Source organism: Myripristis murdjan, chromosome 17 (assembly GCF_902150065.1).
Source record: "Myripristis murdjan chromosome 17, fMyrMur1.1, whole genome shotgun sequence".
NCBI lineage: Eukaryota > Metazoa > Chordata > Actinopteri > Holocentriformes > Holocentridae > Myripristis > Myripristis murdjan.
This window is the reverse complement of record NC_043996.1, coordinates 10,772,589-10,790,202: the sequence shown is the minus strand read 5'-3', so window position 1 is coordinate 10,790,202 and position 17,614 is coordinate 10,772,589. Positions and strand designations below refer to the sequence as shown.

Below are 17,614 nucleotides of genomic sequence, written 5' to 3'. Positions count from 1 at the left end.
AGAAACTTATCTTGCCCTTACTCATCAGTGATTGATTGCCTGGTCACAACTGATTGATTTATTCTCAAGATTCCTGATGTGCAATTTACCTCACCTCTTAGTATGAGTAGAGTTCCACATTTCTGTTTGTAATACTGGGTGCTTGGCATATGATGGTTTGCCTAATGACCTGACCTCCTTGGCCATAAAATCTCATTTGACTAACTTGAGATAGGACAAGAACTAGCAGTTAGATGGAATCAAGGCAGGTTATCATTTTTAATTAGAGGTAACAAAGATTTCCCTCGAAAGGTTTTCATATTTCTAAGTTGGCCACACAGAATCTTAATTGCTCTTAACAAATAGTGATTTTGATAAACAGTCTGAAAGGAGAGCTGAATGAATGGAGAAGAATGGACTGCACAAACTTGAGATTGCAATTTTCAAGGAGAAGGACCTTGATCAATGTACCTCTAGTGATGCACATGGAGAAAAACTCAACAGAGGAATAATATTGTGAGACAGAGAAGAAAAACATAATACTAATAGTTATTAAGAAGGTAATTACCAGACTGTGTCACCAGCTTTGTTGCCTTCGCTGGACAACCTGGCTAGACTGCGATCAGATCACTTTATAATACCCACAGATGACATACACCATTTGTTAACGGTTTACAATGGTAGCTTCTCTCTCCCTTCAGTATCTCTGACTGTATGGTGAAATTCAGTCTCCATCTCCTTCAATGCCAGACACTACGTGAATCATTTTGATCTCATATAAAACTTTGTAAAGACTTTCGTCAGTCCTGTCAACCATCTTCATCATCCTACTGTTGCATGTGACCTTGTTTTCTGACCAATCCACTTTGCAGACTGCTTTCAGGGGGAAAAGTCTATATATTCATTAGATCACCTCAGTGCAATGCATCATTTTTGCCAGAGTGTGTACATCAGTCTGACATGGCTATTTGTGGGGCTATGTTGCATAACTTGAACACAGGGGAAGGTGTTAAATGAAGTGATATGGAGAAAGTCACATGCTCTTGTCTCTAGGGGCAATTAAGTGAGCGGATGCTCAGGGCATGCCCCAGTTAACCACAGCACTCACTCAGAAATGACTTAACCTGAGCAGGAGGGAAATGTATTGACTGCACTTTTCTTTCTTGACAAATCCATAATAGATCAGGGTTGGTATCGTCTATCTTGCATCATAATTTATGCCCAGCCAGTATCATGTAATACAAAGTTAAGTGGGCATCACTGAGTTCAGTTTTGCACTGTGTCTTGTATCATAGATCTTCATACCCTGTTGCATTTATTAGAGAGTAAATGTAATGTATTTCATGCATTAAAGATCATCGTGACTGACAACAAAACCCAAACAGGCAAGAGCATATGGAATGTGTTGCTATAGATTAAATTAGATAAGAATCATTTTCCTGTGTTTAATACTTTTGCAGATAAAGCAGTTACTGAGTGCAGACTGCCATCTGGTGTTCATACAGAGCGCGACATGCTGTGCTCCTTGAGGCAAAGTATTCAGTATGGTAGTGATTATGTTACATTTTTTGTAAACAATTCCTCCCCATTCCTAATGTTGTTCTGTAGTTAAAGTAGCCAGTGCGTCTGTATGTTACAATAATCCCTGGTTTCATCAAAGCATGGAGAAACATTTTGAGATATTTATGATCAGATCTCATACAAATACATTCAAATTCACATCAGTTAGTAACAGCCACTTATTTTCTCTTTACTATCATGTACTGTATGTCTCAGTGCTGTAGTTCCAGCTACCTTCAGATGGCAGTATTGTCTTAGACTACACAAACATTGCCTGCAAATAGTGGGCCTATAGATTACAAACAGCGCATCTGTGACAGAGCTCCACAAGCTGTAACCAGAAAACAAACTAAAACGCAGTGGAGCGGTAATGACACTGTAACTGTATTACGTTTAGGGACTGAGCAGTGAGGAAAGTGAAATCCCTTTATACCTTGAACAAATGCCAGTGTAAACTACGCCAACACTGGATACCAAACTGATACTATCCTGCCGCAAATGTAATTAGGGAACCTCTGCGCTGTGTCATCTGGTCTTTTCAGCACCACAGACAGCGACTTCATATTTTAGCATCAGACAACAGATGCGTGGGATTTTTTGTTGTTGTTGTGCATATGTCATCCTTTGTTAAATATTTGGATAGTCTTTCAAAAAGGCTGAGCTTTTCCTATAGTAGCATTCATGTAAACAAAGCTCAAGTGAAGTTTCTCGTTTTATTCAGCCGGATATGTTACTTTTTGGCACTTTTGGCTTCTCTCTGTTTTATTTCATTAACTGAGTATCATAACGCCATGCCTTAGCCTTGCTTGATTATTAGTATTTCATCTCTGTGGGGTCAATAACATAAAAACTGAGTAACAGGGCGAGCTGCACAACAAATCTGTGACATAATGTATAGGAGGTTTACGCTCTCACTGGGTTACTACTACTTGGAGAGGAGACGCATGCGTACTGACATGAAGCAGCCGGTCGGAAAAAAAGCCTTATGTGCCAACGGATGTAACCAAGGCAAAGAATTACCTCTTCTCTCTGGGCATACATGGTGAAATTGTAAGTATTTGGTGGACAACTGATGTATCCTTGCACGGACAGTTGGTGAGCGGAGCGTGTGAGAGCATTTCCTGGCGTTTTAAATGGCATGGCACTGTCTTGCTGTACAGTGGGCTTTTAACAGATCTAGGCTGTGTCTTTTCGGTGGTTGTCCAGGGTGATGAAGCTCTATGGTTCTTCATGGTGGCACTTTCCATTGATGTGATGCGAGTTGCTAATGCAAGGGTCTCTGCTGTTAAATTACAGAGGAACACCTCGGCCCCAGTGTCATCAACAATTATTTGACTCCGGCATTGAATGAGATTACTGATTCTGATTTTCGTGTTCTCATGTTTTATCCTTTGAATGGATACCACCACCCCCACCCCCATTTCATCGTCTATAGCTGTTGAGTCAAGCCATAGCGTAATGCAATTGTGTCAGCTTTGAAGTACCCGACACATAACGCGTAAAATATGCCATTTGGTGAGACACATAAAATCTGCAGCTCAAGTCACCTCTGAATCTCTCTGAAACCGCATACGGATCCATTTTAGAAACGGACAAATGGTATTGTATTCACTGAGAGGCTGTGATAGAGCGATGCTGCGGTTATAGATTTGCAAGCTGCGCCTTCAGGTCCCCCTCCCATGTACCAAATCTCCTGACATTTTTAAAGCCTCGTTCGTTGTGTCAGGTAGTAGCCTAATGATGCCGTGGGTTGGAAGCGACAGCTTTGTTACATAATTGATTTGATAGGATTTGCCAATGGCTGACCTGGTGATGACACATTTATTAAAATCAGACAAGAGGTCATTCTGTGAGCAAAGCTTTCCTGTATAGGCCCATAAACCTTGAAGGGATTCTGTTGAATATGGCCAGTATGTTATACGCATAGTCACAGTTATAATATAATTATTTCCTCTGAACATGAACTGTTGCCTAAGGTGCATGGCAATTTAACACTTGGCAAGCTGACAAATGATAAAAGATAATTACATTATTTGCAAGTACAATAAATTTAATGCATATCCACTTGAGGCCATTAAAACAGTGCATCCTTTTACACATTATACTCATGTTTGTATCTATCATAAAGGCATATGCACATTTGATATATTGGGATCAGAGTTTGGGTTTTGAAGCACCATTTGAAGTGTATCATTCATGTTTTTTTTTTTTTTTTTGTTTGTTTTTTTTTTCACTTGTAAGTCATAAGGAGACTCGATAGTGGAATATACAATCATTCTTTTTGGATGAGAACCAGATTTGTGCTTGATGCCCACATACTTAACAGCAGTATATACAAAATAAAATCATTGCTAGCAAATTATTCCTTCACACTTACCACTGACAGACCAAACAGCATGCCATTACAATATGACCTCAGGGCATGCAGGCACATGCTCTGGCCAGAGAGCATCAGCAAGACTTTACTTTGTGTCAATATAATACATAGACAGAAAGGGGCAAATTTGACCACAATATTTACTGTAATGCCTTGTCTACACGCTGGTAAAAAAAAATGGATGTCCATCAGCATGCAACAGTGACCATCACCTTTACTCAGTGTCATGTTCTTTACTATCCTTCTTACACTGACAATTTGTCACCAACAAGTACATCACTGGCCAACAGATTTCCTTTTCCACAGGTATGCTGCTAAGACAAAACCTGAACAGGGTAGTATAGCTAAGTTCACTTAAATACTGTTCCTGAGACTGAATGGTTGTATTTTCTTCTCCTCTGTCCTCAGCCCATGGGATCAGAGCGGATGGAGATGCGCAAGAGGCAGATGTCGGTGCAGCAGGAGTCGGCAGCGGGGGGCACTGCACCGGCCCAGCAGGGCCAGCTGGGCCAGGCCAACCCACGGGCCTCAAATGCATGTTGCTTCTGCTGGTGTTGCTGCTGTAGCTGTTCCTGGTAGGTCTTTCCCTCCTACCCCCAACTCACTCACTGTGCTCAGCATGGCTGACATTGCTGCACATAGGACAGCACACGCAGTCTGAGCTATCTCAGCAAGCTCAAGCTAGTGTTGTAGCTTCCTCTAATATTACCTCTGATCTGTGGGAATTTTGTCAGCATCATGTATAACCTTGCATCATGTGGAGGAGGTCAAAAATAAGTAACTCTTTTTGTATGTGTGATATCAATGATTTGGAAAAGTCAAGTCTCGTAGGTGGATATCATGTCCCACATCAGATCAAGACACTGAGTAAAACTGATTGAAATGATGGTTATGAAATGTATACCTTCACAGTCATGGTCGTCAAGTCCAAAGACGAGGTCGTACATTGTATTTACGTGCCATTCTTACCATTAGGAATGAAGACAGGGATGAGAGGAACCGAAAGGCATCTTATGATGTCAAGGAAGGGACCACAGAGTGTGAAGACAGGTCAGTTGCATTCACTGCACAAAAACGGCATATGTACTTGCAAAAGCAAAATATAAATGTTGAAATCTCTGACACCTGAATTGTCCATGCTCTCCGCAGTCCTGCACCCACACTGGAGGAGGTGCGCTCATGGGGGCAGTCATTTGACAAGCTGATGTGTTGCCCAACGGGGAGGACCTCTTTCCGACAGTTCCTTCGTACTGAATTCAGTGAGGAGAACATGCTCTTCTGGCTCGCCTGTGAGGAGCTCAGCAAAGAGACCAATAAGAGTGTGATCGAAGAGAAGGCTCGGGTCATCTACGAGGACTACATCTCTATTCTCTCGCCTAAAGAGGTCTGAAAGCTCTTGACTCCATGTTCTTCTAAAAGTAAATCTTGACTAATGTGATCAATGTGATCAAGACATAGTTTGATAATTACTTGCTAGGAAGGGGCTCAGACGCTGTGTTGTCTAATTTTCCTTTTCCTTGACACCCAGGTTAGCCTAGACTCCCGTGTCCGTGAGGTGATCAACAGGAACATGCTGGAGCCCACCTCCCACACGTTTGACGATGCTCAGCTGCAGATCTACACACTAATGCAAAGAGACTCGTATCCCCGCTACATGAACTCCCCAGCCTACAAAAACCTGCTAAACACTCTGTCAGAGCAGTCCGCTGAATCTTAGGATGGTGATGACCTGTGATCTTTTAACCCTGCTTCACCCCCCTCCCGCCCCCAAACCCACCCCTTTTTTTATTTTCTTTGTATATTCAGTGTAGGATTACATGAACCGGGCCTCGGGCCTGGCCCCTCCCAGGGATTTCAGCGCTATTGTGATTTGCACCTGACCGAAGACACTCAGGTCTCAAAATCTCCCGAGGGCTTGACATCACAAGTACTGCTACAGATCAACATAGCAAAACACTCCAAAGGAATACAAATACATTTTTTCTGTTGTTTTTTTGGATAGAAATAATCTATTTTATTTGTGTTCAAAGTTTTTTTATGGCCTGTTGTTTTTTGTATGGTTGTTTGGGGGAGAAAATGATTCCTACTGTAGACTATATATTTATGAGTTTGTAAATAGTATAAAGGGAATTGTGGGTATTTTATGTGGAAATGCCTGGTTCTATTTACTGCGTATGAAAATCAAAGCTCAAGTCAAAGGCTACATGTTAGCTCTACTTGCAGGCAGCTTTGTGGGGTACTGTATGATTTACCTTGGTTTCACCCTGTTTTTTTTTTTTTTGTTTTGTTTTTTTTTTTGGTCAGCTAACCTCACACTTTGGTAACTGTAACAGTGACTTGGCAACTCCAGTTCATGTAGATATTGTGAGTGATTCAAAGTAAACGTGGTTATTGGTGAAGTAACAGAAAGTGATAGTAGCTCTTGTCACGGTGTGCAATTTGTTTCCCTAAGAAACTCAAATCAATGATGGAAGGGTATATTAACTTTCTTTACTCAATCTTAACCACAGAATTGTTTGACTTTGCCTGTTTGAGACGAGGTTGATTACTATTCAGTTGTTACTCAGTGAATGCCTCATAGGTTTCACAATATTGAAACAGTCAATGTTATTTTACCACAGATTGACAGAAGAAATTAAGTATTTCTATTTATTAAATGTTTTTTTATTTATTTATTTATTATCTATTGCCAATACAGAAATACCAGCAAGTACAAAGTATGTTTAAGTATTATAGTGGAGTAAACTATACTATGAAGTCATGCACTGTCATTAAAAAACAGCAGAACTTAGTGAGAATGACACACAATAAGACGTAAGTCACTTTTTGACATCAAGTGGAGTCCTTTGGCATGTTAACAGGGCTAAGGTTGCTTATGCTCTGTTATTTGTGGAAAGAGGCCATTGTCACAGTGAGAAATTTTGTGACTCAAAAATCGTCGTTTTAAAAGCCTGTGTGTTATTTTATCAAACTGCCTGACAGCTGAAACCAACACTGGGGTCAGGCCAGCTTAGCAGTGACACCAAAGCTACCATGTAAACTGTGTTCATACGTTTATCAAAACTTACTAAAATTGGAGTTGCCAAGTGTTTAATACTTTTGTGTATTCTACTAGTTTTAGTTGAATTACTTTGTTGCCTCTCTAACATGTCACTCAAAGACAAGATCCTCACATGGGGAAGTGCCTTGACATTCAGTTTTGTGACATCTTTCTCATGGGCAACAGTTGTTTTCAAACTCTTGCCATATGGGTGGCTACTGGAGCACCCCTTAAGTCAGTTACTGGAAATTGTCCCTCTCATTGGCCAAATTACCGCATGTGTTTTGTCTTGATTCCTAAGTCATGACTACATCAGTCCATTTTGGTAGTGCTACCAAACACTATGGTGGAGACTAATGGCAACACATGCCTTTGTTGAGGACAACAAAGGGCGATGGGTAAGACTGGTTGATCTGAATTTCTGTCTGCCAACCTGTGTGCTTCACGGTGGCACTTCTACTTGTCTTAGAGTTAACTTAAACTTATGTGCAATTTGAGCTGATGGATACACCACGTAGATCAACCTCAAACACAATCTAAGCCAATGGTTTGGAGTGATACTGCCTATAAATGTTGTTTCTTCTTCTGTTTACTATATGAAATGTGTTATTTTGCGCTAAGTTTACTGAAGAATACATTTTTAAAAACAAATAATGTGAATGTTTACAATATATTTAGTTTTTTTCTGTTACTCTCCAAGAAAATAATGACTTGTGGGCATTTTGATTCTTTAAGATAAAATAAAGCACAATAATTTTACCAACTCTGGAATGGTTTTCCCACAAAAGCAATTTTTTGTAGCACAATATACCAGGAAAATGAATCTTTTAACAACCTTGTATGACTTTCAGTCATCAGTTGAATAGATATATTTTTAGTAAATCAGATAGATAACCATAAACCAATGTGGCCACATAACAAAAAATCCTTAAAAAGTTGGGCTCATGAACACTGACAGTCCAGAGGAAATGAGGGAGGTGCAATTAAATAATCAATAAGCAGGTGATGACTGTATTTTGGAACCAGTGTACTTTCTGTTCATCTTTTGTCCTTGCCTGATTTGTTAAAGGCTCTCCAATAGCACAAGACAAGAAACTTATCCATGTTGTGACTGCTTTGGCTTAGGTTTGTGTGTGTTTGGGCTGGGCCATGTGTCGTGATGCGAGACTAGATACTGATTGGGATTTTGGTTATGGTAACACTGAGATATAGCACAGGAGTTATCATTACCTGGTTTTAGTAAAGAACAGGATATATTACAGTAAAGTGACACAATTTTCTGAACATCACCATATCCACACGATTGTTAACCAAAAACCTCATGTACAAATATCTTTTTCCTACAAAATCGTCAGAATATTGATATTGAGATTTTGGTCATAGATGTTTTTATATTTGATTATATCCACATTGCTCTGCTCCGGTACAGACAAGGCACAACAGCAGCCCATCAACACTGAGTGGCTGCACTTGGTAATTAAAAAAATATATATGTTAAAACAACAACAACAACAACAAACAAACACATAAACAAAGATAGAGGAATGATTGTGTCGTCTGTGGTTTAGCCAATTAAATGATCCGATCACTAGACAGATTAATATGGGGGCATATTCATCCACATTCATGACATGGATAGTCCATCAGTAACAAACGTGTACCCCCAAAACACTCTCACACAAAATCTTTGTCCTTTGTGATCCTGTAAGGACCACAACTGAGAAAAAGTGAAGACACGGCATAACAGATGACTAATGTAAAACAATTTTTTAATCAAATGGATTACACTTTATTGGGAAATTAAATAAAACAATGGTGTGAGGGGAAAGCAAAACAAGTTTAGGTAGCTTGTAGGTCATACCTTGTCAAAAGTGTTAAAACTACATATAAAAAATGTTGGTAAAAGAAACAGTGAGACAAGATTGATCGCATATATCGGACAGTGAGAAATAGCTAAAAACAAGATTTAAAAGATTGGGTAACAGGGCGTCTGACAGCGAGTTGAACCTATGAACATGGTATTCAAATAACAGAGGTGGTGTCTTTATATGGCAATTTGTGCACCAGGTACCACAGAATACAAACTTCCAATCTGTTGCAGATAGACACAAGCCTGGTCCGGGAATTTTGCTACTTCTCTGAATGCCAAGGGTAGCGCTGAATATTCAGCAGAACTGTCAGGGAAATGAAAAAAACGAAAAATATTAACACCAAGATACTGGGATATTAACTATGAACATTCATGACCGAGCGCCCTTAAAGAATGATCAACAATGACATGATCATTGCACAATCATCAAAGTCCCAATCTGTATTAGCAGCATGGCACTCGCCAATTACTTTTGTGCTGCCTTCACTTTTAATTTGGCTGACTGAACAAATGAAAAGCGGCAACATTATGCCTGCAAAAGTGTTTTAAATGCATCTGAGGCTGTCATACTTCATTATATTTGGGACTGTTTGTAAACAGTCAAGTAGTAACACTTTTTAAGTTATAGTATATGTTACAAAATGTATTTTAACAAGTGCCAATCTATTTGACTGTCAGCTAACCACACACTTTGGTACCTGTAACAGTGACTGTGATTTGATACATGTATTTATTACTGTATTTTGTAATAGTCATCCTTATTCTGATCTTTTTTTATTTGATTTATTCATTTTGTTTAACTATCTTACATTTGGCACCCACTGTACTCCTGGCCAGCCTGAAAGGAGCTTCCCTGTATTTGTGTTTGTGGTTCCTCCTCCACACAGAAACTGTTGCTTTTCCCCCCATTTTGACCACTGGAGCTTTTTTTCTTGCCCACTTTGAGGGTTCAGGTCAGGGGGTGTTGTTTTGTTTTCTATAAACTGTGGGCTTGTAAAGCAATTTGACACTGTAACAGTGATTAAAAGTTGTAAATAAAATTTAACTTGAACCATATCCATTTTTTTTATAATTATATGCAGCATATCATACACATACACACATATTCCGTAGAAAGCTTTAACGTAATTAAGATAATTAGTGGCTTAATGATTAAGTGATACAAGTGAGTAAAAGTCAAGTGTTCAACAACATACCTTCCATCTATTTCCACATTCATTGCAGAAGACAAATGTGGTCATTGGCTCATCAGCACTGCGGGTCTGAACCTAGAAATGATCAAGTGTACATAAAACCATTATTACAATAATATACTAAATTAACAAACACATATTATGATATTACAGCGTGAACAATTAAAATGACTCCACGATCTGCCTTTGCTGAGAAATCAGGAATCAGGAAACCTCAAATCACACTATTTGCTGGTGTGTTTTGTACATTCCCTGACAGACACACCATTGAGCCAATAATAGCAAACAGTAGGTAGAGCCTTGGATTTCTGTCCAGCCCTCTTTTTATATGGCAACATATTGTTGATAATGTGGAGGGGGTTGTTCCTAAAATAAATTCAACATCAGCAATATGAACAGGCATGGATTTTCTAAAATCGATCCAGTGCAAATAAAAGTTATTTTTACATTTTGCAAAAACATGGTTATTGCCATCTGATACACTTTATTAACAACTTCAAAAAGAAAGTTCACAAAGGTGCATGGAGAAAGTGAACCTGGAGAGGAATTTTATTTGAGTGCCTCGCCGCACAGCCAGAGGATACAAAGCCAAAACAAACAACTTTAACAAACACATTTGAGAAAGGCACTCTGCATGAGAGGACAAACAAGCGAGGTAGCCGACACAGTGGCATGTTACCTGACCAGGGATGCGATTCCCATAGAAAATGCAGAAAAAAAGGATTTCAAGACTGCTAACAATAGATCCACACTATGAGTTACTACAAATATTTTTCAAACAGCGCCATTCAACAGCGGTTCTCAGAACCGTGGAACAAGACAGTATACAAAATTGGCAACACGCAGTTTTTTTTTTTTTAAAAGGAGGAGCATGACCTGCATGGATAGACAGATGGAATAACATGGTGAGGGCCTTGCAGCTACAGTTCTCATCGGGCCTGAAAATTAAGACCCGACCCGACCCGGACATGACTGGGCCAGCCCGAGGCCCGACCTGACCCGACTAATTAGCCGAACTTTAGGCCCGACAGCCCGATAAAGCCCGAAAAAAAAAAAAAAATCGCCAAATTCGCCATTATTTAGCAGAGCCGGTCGGCCGCGGCACCGGGGCACTATCAGGCGGTATCAGGCGGGCCGGCCGCGGTACCGGCCAGCATCAGGCAGCTCACCTGTCAGATCCGGCAGACCTGACGGGTGGGCGCGGTATCGGACGGTGCCGCGGCCGGCCCGCCTGATGCCGACTGATGGTTCCGCGGCATGTGCGGGTCAATACGGTAGTCTAGAAAACTGAAGATTTTATTTTTTTTCCCGTGCGCCCCCAAGTACATTGCGCCCTGGGCAGTTGCACTGCCCTTAGCAGAAACCGTCCCTGCTGCCGAGTCTGCCAGCACAGCGGGATACTGCTGCAACTCTCTCTCACTTGTTTGCGCTGCGCACGCACAGCTGGTTGTCTGTCACTGTCAAGTTTAGCCTCCAAATCCAATCCAGTCTCTCACTCTCTCCACCAGTCACATAAAAATGAAACGTCATAATCAATAACAGAACACATAATTCTATTTTTTTATTTAAGAAAAAAAAAAAAAAATCCCCCACAGAACCCGAAGCCCAACCCGACCCGCCCAATTCACGTAAATTTTAGGCCCGACCCGACCTGACCCGACCCGACATTTTCGGGTCGGGTCGGGCCTAAAATTTACGTGAATTGGGCGGGTCGGGTCGGGCTTCGGGTTCTGTGGGGGATTTTTTTTGGGGGGGTTCGGGCAGAATATGAGAACTCTACTTGCAGCTGAACAGCTAGCCTGTGATTTAAGCACAGACTTCATCCGTGAGTCAATCAATACAAAATAAAATATAGTCTCTGTTATTCCAACCAATATCCAATATGTATACACACACACACACACACACACACACACACACACACACACACACACACACACACACACACACACACACACACACACACACACACACACATATATACACTACTCACAAAAAGTTAGGGATATTCGGCTTTCGGGTGAAATTTCAGGATGAACCTAAAATGCATTATAACTTTTACAGGTGAACTTAATGTGACCTTCTGTAAACTTTTGAATGCACATGTCCAACTGTTCAATGTTTCAGTACTTTTTGCACAAGTTGCTGTTCTCTAACAAGGAGCTTAACGGCAAAATTCACAACAGGTGTTTGATCCATGAATCGACCAATAAATTTAATGGTTCTATTAGAATTGGTATTTAAACAGTCCTCCTCATTATGCTGTTCACATTTTGACATCATGAGACCAAGACGACACCTAACAATTGATCAGCAGCACCTCGCCATTGCGAGGCTTCAAACAGGATGTTCTCAGATGGAAGTGGCCACTGAGCTTAGAGTGTCACAGAGTGTCATCAGCAGGTTGCAACAGAGATACAGAGAGACTGGAAGAGTCACAGAAAGGCATAGAAGTGGACGTCCTTTGGCCACATCCCACACTGATGACCGCTTCATTGTGAACACTGCCCTGCGGAACCGGATGATGAATGCCATTCAACTCCAGGCACATTTAAGGGAGGTGAGAGGCACCCAAGTGTCACGTCAGACCATTCGAAACCGTTTACATCAGCATGGTCTGAGTGCTAGACGACCTGCAAGGGTACCTGACCACACCACCAGGCACAGGTGTCATCGTCTTGCATGGGCCAGGGAGCATTTACGCTGGACGAGGGACCAGTGGGCCTCAGTGCTGTTCTCTGATGAAAGTCAATTCATGTTGAGCAGAAATGATGGCCGCCAACGATGTTGGAGACATCAAGGAGAGCGCTATGGATCAGCCACTGTTGTCACCAGACGAGCCTTTGGTGGTGTTGGTGGTGTTACTGTGTGGGCAGTTGTGTCTAGTCAGTACAGGACTGCCCTACACTTTGTGAATGGTACAGTGACAAGCCCATACTACCTGAATAACATCATTAATCCAGTCATTGTGCCCCTGCATGAACAACACAGGCCTAATTTCATCTTCATGGACGACAATGCTCCAGCTCATCGAGGTTGTATCATTAGGGAACGGTTGCTGGAGACTGGGTTACCTCAGATGGAGTGGCCTGCACTTTCTCCAGACCTGAATCCCATAGAAAACCTATGGGATCAGCTGAGTCGCCGTGTAGAGGCTCGGAGCTCTGTACCCCAGAACCTCAATGTCCTGAGGGCCACCCTTCAAGAAGAGTGGGATGCCATGCCTCAGCAGACAATAAGTCAACTTGTGAACAGCATGAGACGTCGTCAAGCTGTAATTGATGCTCAAGGGCACATGACAAGTTATTGAGACATTGACATTTTTTGTTGTGGTATACCCACCACTGTTGTTGGCTTTTGTTTCAATAAATTGTTTGAGATGAGGAAATCACCAGTGCATGCTTCTACTTAAATGCCCTACTTTCATGATATAATATCACTGTAGCGTGAACTTTTTACATTTTCCGTAAATTTCACCTGAAAGCCAAATATCCCTAACTTTTTGTGAGTAGTGTATATATACACATACATACATACATACATATATATATATATATATATATATACATATATATATATATATATATATATATATATATATATATATATATATACATATATACATATATACATATATACATACATATATATACATTTTAACCAGAAGGACTTTTTCTAAAGCCGCAATTTAAATGCAGCACAAAGTACAGTACCTGTGTGTAGGTGCACTTCTTCTTCTTGCACTTGCCACAGGTGAACAGATCAGTCTGAGTGCCTCCAGTGGTGGCCATCTGGTGGTCCCTGACAGCCTCTTTGGTCAAATTCTTTCTAATCTCCTTCAGCTCATCACTGGCCATTTCCTACAGGTACAGAAGGATGCCAGCAGTGAGCCAGTGTGCTTGTAAACAAACCATTTCTTACCAATCACCTTTTTATCCAGTAAATCAAATTAGAATTGAGCCAAAACAAACATTAGAAAAATGCACTACTTCAACAGTCCAAGATGGGGAAGATATATCAATACAACTGAGGCTCTTCCTTTTTTTGTAAGCTGGTGGAGGAGATTTATGTTGAAGCCATAAACAGCCAGCACACCTCTGCGGTCATCTTGGCCATGCGCTCTGGGGACACACTGCCACACAGCACAGTCCTCCTCAGGTTGGGGTTCTTTACATCTTTCAGGTTGGAGATCCGGCTCCGCACACGGTTCTTGTATTTCATGTCTGTGTTCTTAAACTCTTGGAAGATGCGTGCTAACATGTTAAGGAACTCATCTGCAGCAACCGAAAATGTGAACCTCATAAAAAAAAAAGGAAAAAAAAAATATTCAAAGAGCTATACTCAATATACTGCATCTGAAGGACACAGCAATATGAAAACCATCTTTAAAATAAATATGGTTGGTTTGAAATATATGGTAACAACTATGTAAATTTCCAGAGCGACTAATCCAGCACAAAAAAAATACAATTCCAATTAATGTTTAAATACCACAGTCATATGACATTCACTGAAAAAGATATATTCCTCAATCTGTGCTCCAAGTTCATCGCACTCAGCACCAATAGCAATATAGTCATCTGTAATAAAAGAAGAGAGGGGACAAAATAAATAAAGAAAGAGAGAAGAAAGAAAGAACAAACAGAAACTGAAGTCTATGGTAAACAACCATACATCCAAACAGATAACCTCTCATGAGAGCCTGTTGTCCATATTATATTAATAGGATTACCCCCAGTTTGCAGCGCACTAGCCAACATCTCTCTGCACTTGATTCTGACAGAATCAGAGGTGGTGGGAGCACGAGGAAAAGTGGAGATGAGTGTGTTGGGTGCGACATCAGCAGGCTCACTCTTGCTGCTGGAGTTACTGCTGGAACTGCTGGGAGCAACAAGGACATTTGTTCAGCTGCTGGAGCACACCAACATTAACAATACTGGAAACTGATTCCATTCCATTTACACACTCAAACAGCAATGGTGATCAGTAATGCTAAAAGGATGATGTTGCACTGTTACCTTTCTTCTTTTGCCTCTGGGCTTCCCTGTGACGGAGAAACAACAGGTGTGGTTTGCTCTTTCCTCTTCTCCTCTGAATGTTTTTCTCCACCTCCAGGCTCATCTATAGTCCAATTGAAAAATCACAGGACACCTCAGTTATGTCTAGGCAGTTCACCGCAGCCAAATGCTTGCCTAGATGAGATATTTTGCATAATGTGCATTCAGCTTTGAGCATCAACTGTAACCACACTGTTCTGATGCACACTAACATGGAGGAAAGGGCAAGCATAGTCACAATGTAATGAAAATTGAAACTTATACACAAAAAATGGCAAACTCACATTGTTAAGTATAGGAAGACTTCCAAAATAATACATTACCCAACAGCTTCTTCCACGATTTGATCAACGATTTAGCTAGGGATGTCACCTCCTCATCCGTACTCTGCTTGCGGATGGCATTGACGGACATCCCAATTCTGGTGGACTGTGGAGAGACTCGGGGTCAGTGCCTCTGCGTGTCAAGGCAGTGGAGATGAGAGGAAAACTGAAGAAGTGGGAACAGATACCTGAAGTAATTCCAGAGTCATGGGGACACTGCGCAGCTCCTTCAGCAAGTCCAAAGCTCCAGACTGCAGGGCAGAGGGAGGCAGGGCCAGTGGCACAAGTTATCAACCCATCTCACACTGTAGGTATACTAGCAACCTGCTTGGCTGTGTCACGTTTTTTTTTTTTTTTTTAATTTCTTTGCTCCTGTTTCGTTTTCTTATCAGCCTGAAACCGACGAAGACTACTATTCCATGCAAAACGGACTTAATTTCCCAACGCTGACCTGTAAGTATGGTTTAAACGGCCATAGTCAAATACTACGAAGTGTTTGAGCACTCACTTGTCATGTCGTGATGTGTTTGTTTTGTTGTGTGTTGTGTTTACGTTCATGCCAAGCTAGCCGGCGTCTAACTCAGAGCTTGTGAAGACACGCAGACACTTACTATTCCAACACAATAATCACATCTAAAAGGCATACGCTTGAATTACCAACTTAAATGTTCATACGCGACTTTAATTCAAGGGGAAAATAGCTAATATCACTAATTTAGCCGGTTACTGCGCCGCGGAGAAAGCAGGTAGAGCGGCTAACGCTGGTAAGCTAACGAGCACTACAGCACAATAACGGTTAACTTGAGAAGGCTTGCAAGCTAACGTTATTAGCTGCTTTGTAGCTATGCCGACGAGTTCATCATGGAGCTTACTGCTGAAGATGACAATTTTACGGTTGGAGATAATACTATAATGCAGTGACACACACTGCATTTGGTGGCTACCATGGCTAGCGTCTAAAATGGCTAGACCGGTCAGCAGCTAATACTATATGAGCCCATTAGCGCCTAGCATCGGCTAACACATCAACATCAGCCAAGACGGCTAAACAAGCAAGCCAGCAAGCATTCATTCATGTCAGGCGTCTCACCCCGCTTTTCTTCTGCGCCATTTTATCCATTTTCTTCGCGATTCTGATCACCTCCTCCTCTTCCTTTTTGCCCATGTTGACTGATTTGCAGGAAAGTAAAACTTGTAATCAAATGAGGGGGAAATGTAACGACAAAGACCACGCCACCGATGTAAGTGCAAGCGGCTCCTGTGTTGGCGGACCGCACACCGACCCTCCGCTGTGTAGCAGACCTGACTAGTTGATAGATGATTGTAAGGCGAGTTAATCGAGCTACAATCACAGGTACCGCTAGAGACTGTCGAAACAAAGGGTAGGCCTGCCGATCAGTCGACGATGAGGATAAATGAATTATGGGATTATACTAGTTTATGTACAACTATGCCTCTATCAGTACTGTTACAATCTGAAGCCGATGTCTGCATTCTGCCAATACTGCAAAAGGTCGCTAGATGGCGTCAGAGTCGTAGCCTACATGTGTCGTCAAAGCCTCTGTGTTTTTTCAACCACATCACATTTTGAAGCACATCTATTTCTATTATGGGCATTGGATGACAAAGGGAGGCCATCCTTAACTGTGCTTTAACATAAATCTGTCATCTGTAGGGAAGTTCCGAATGGCTATCGCAAGTTATAACAACTTATGTTATTTTGTTGGAACTGAAAATTCACTTTCTTTGTACAATCAAGAGGCCATCGTCTAACTCTAACTTAATTTCCAGCCTTGGCTTCTCTGGGGAAATCTTCAGTTCCATGGTAAAACAGTGACAGTTGGTGACAACTCGGATTGTTATCCAGAGTGATCTACAATGAGGAAGGAAAGAAGGAAGAGATTCTGTGTTGCTCAAAGAAGGGCAACCTGCGACCTGGGTTCAGACAGCCATCAGGCCACACTGGTGATCTTACATTGTAGTCACACAATCTTCTTCCTAATCCAGATAGATCAACATGTGACTTAAATGCTCAGAGACTGGAGGATTGGTAGCTTCATGTAATCGTTGCTAACTGGTCTACTCAAGAAAAGCTGTAATATTCTCCAAATTACAGTAACTCTGCACAAGACATGATATAAAGCATTAAATACTGTGACAGCATTCATATAATTTCTCCACAACTACTGACAGTGACTGGAACATTTTTGTTTGA

The 17,614-nt window shown here is 41.2% G+C and overlaps 2 protein-coding genes across 4 annotated transcripts in view; one reads left to right on the top strand and one right to left on the bottom strand.

Annotated features, from left to right (window-relative positions):
• Positions 1-9,882, top strand: part of rgs20 (regulator of G protein signaling 20) — a 30,186-nt gene extending 20,304 nt beyond the window's left edge. For both annotated transcript variants that reach the window (XM_030074090.1, XM_030074089.1), the window contains 4 exons: positions 4,325-4,491; positions 4,892-4,966; positions 5,066-5,300; positions 5,445-9,882. In XM_030074090.1, coding sequence (XP_029929950.1) covers positions 4,325-4,491; positions 4,892-4,966; positions 5,066-5,300; positions 5,445-5,633 — 666 coding nt within the window. In that variant the 3' untranslated portion in view covers positions 5,634-9,882. The remainder of the gene's footprint in view (positions 1-4,324; positions 4,492-4,891; positions 4,967-5,065; positions 5,301-5,444) is intronic.
• Positions 8,709-16,858, bottom strand: tcea1 (transcription elongation factor A (SII), 1). 2 transcript variants are annotated; one of them, XM_030074086.1, is made up of 10 exons: positions 16,490-16,858; positions 15,588-15,650; positions 15,400-15,505; positions 15,038-15,140; positions 14,752-14,900; positions 14,543-14,599; positions 14,115-14,269; positions 13,733-13,879; positions 10,023-10,094; positions 8,709-9,130 (listed from the first exon to the last, which is right to left on the bottom strand). In XM_030074086.1, exons 1-10 carry the CDS (start codon positions 16,562-16,564, stop codon positions 9,122-9,124), a joined length of 936 nt encoding a protein of 311 aa, XP_029929946.1. In that variant the 5' UTR covers positions 16,565-16,858; the 3' UTR covers positions 8,709-9,121. The 2 variants fall into 2 exon arrangements, with proteins under 2 accessions (XP_029929946.1, XP_029929947.1); XM_030074087.1 differs by having other exon boundaries at positions 14,752-14,897; positions 16,490-16,564.
• Between the last annotated feature and the right edge of the window lie 756 nt (positions 16,859-17,614).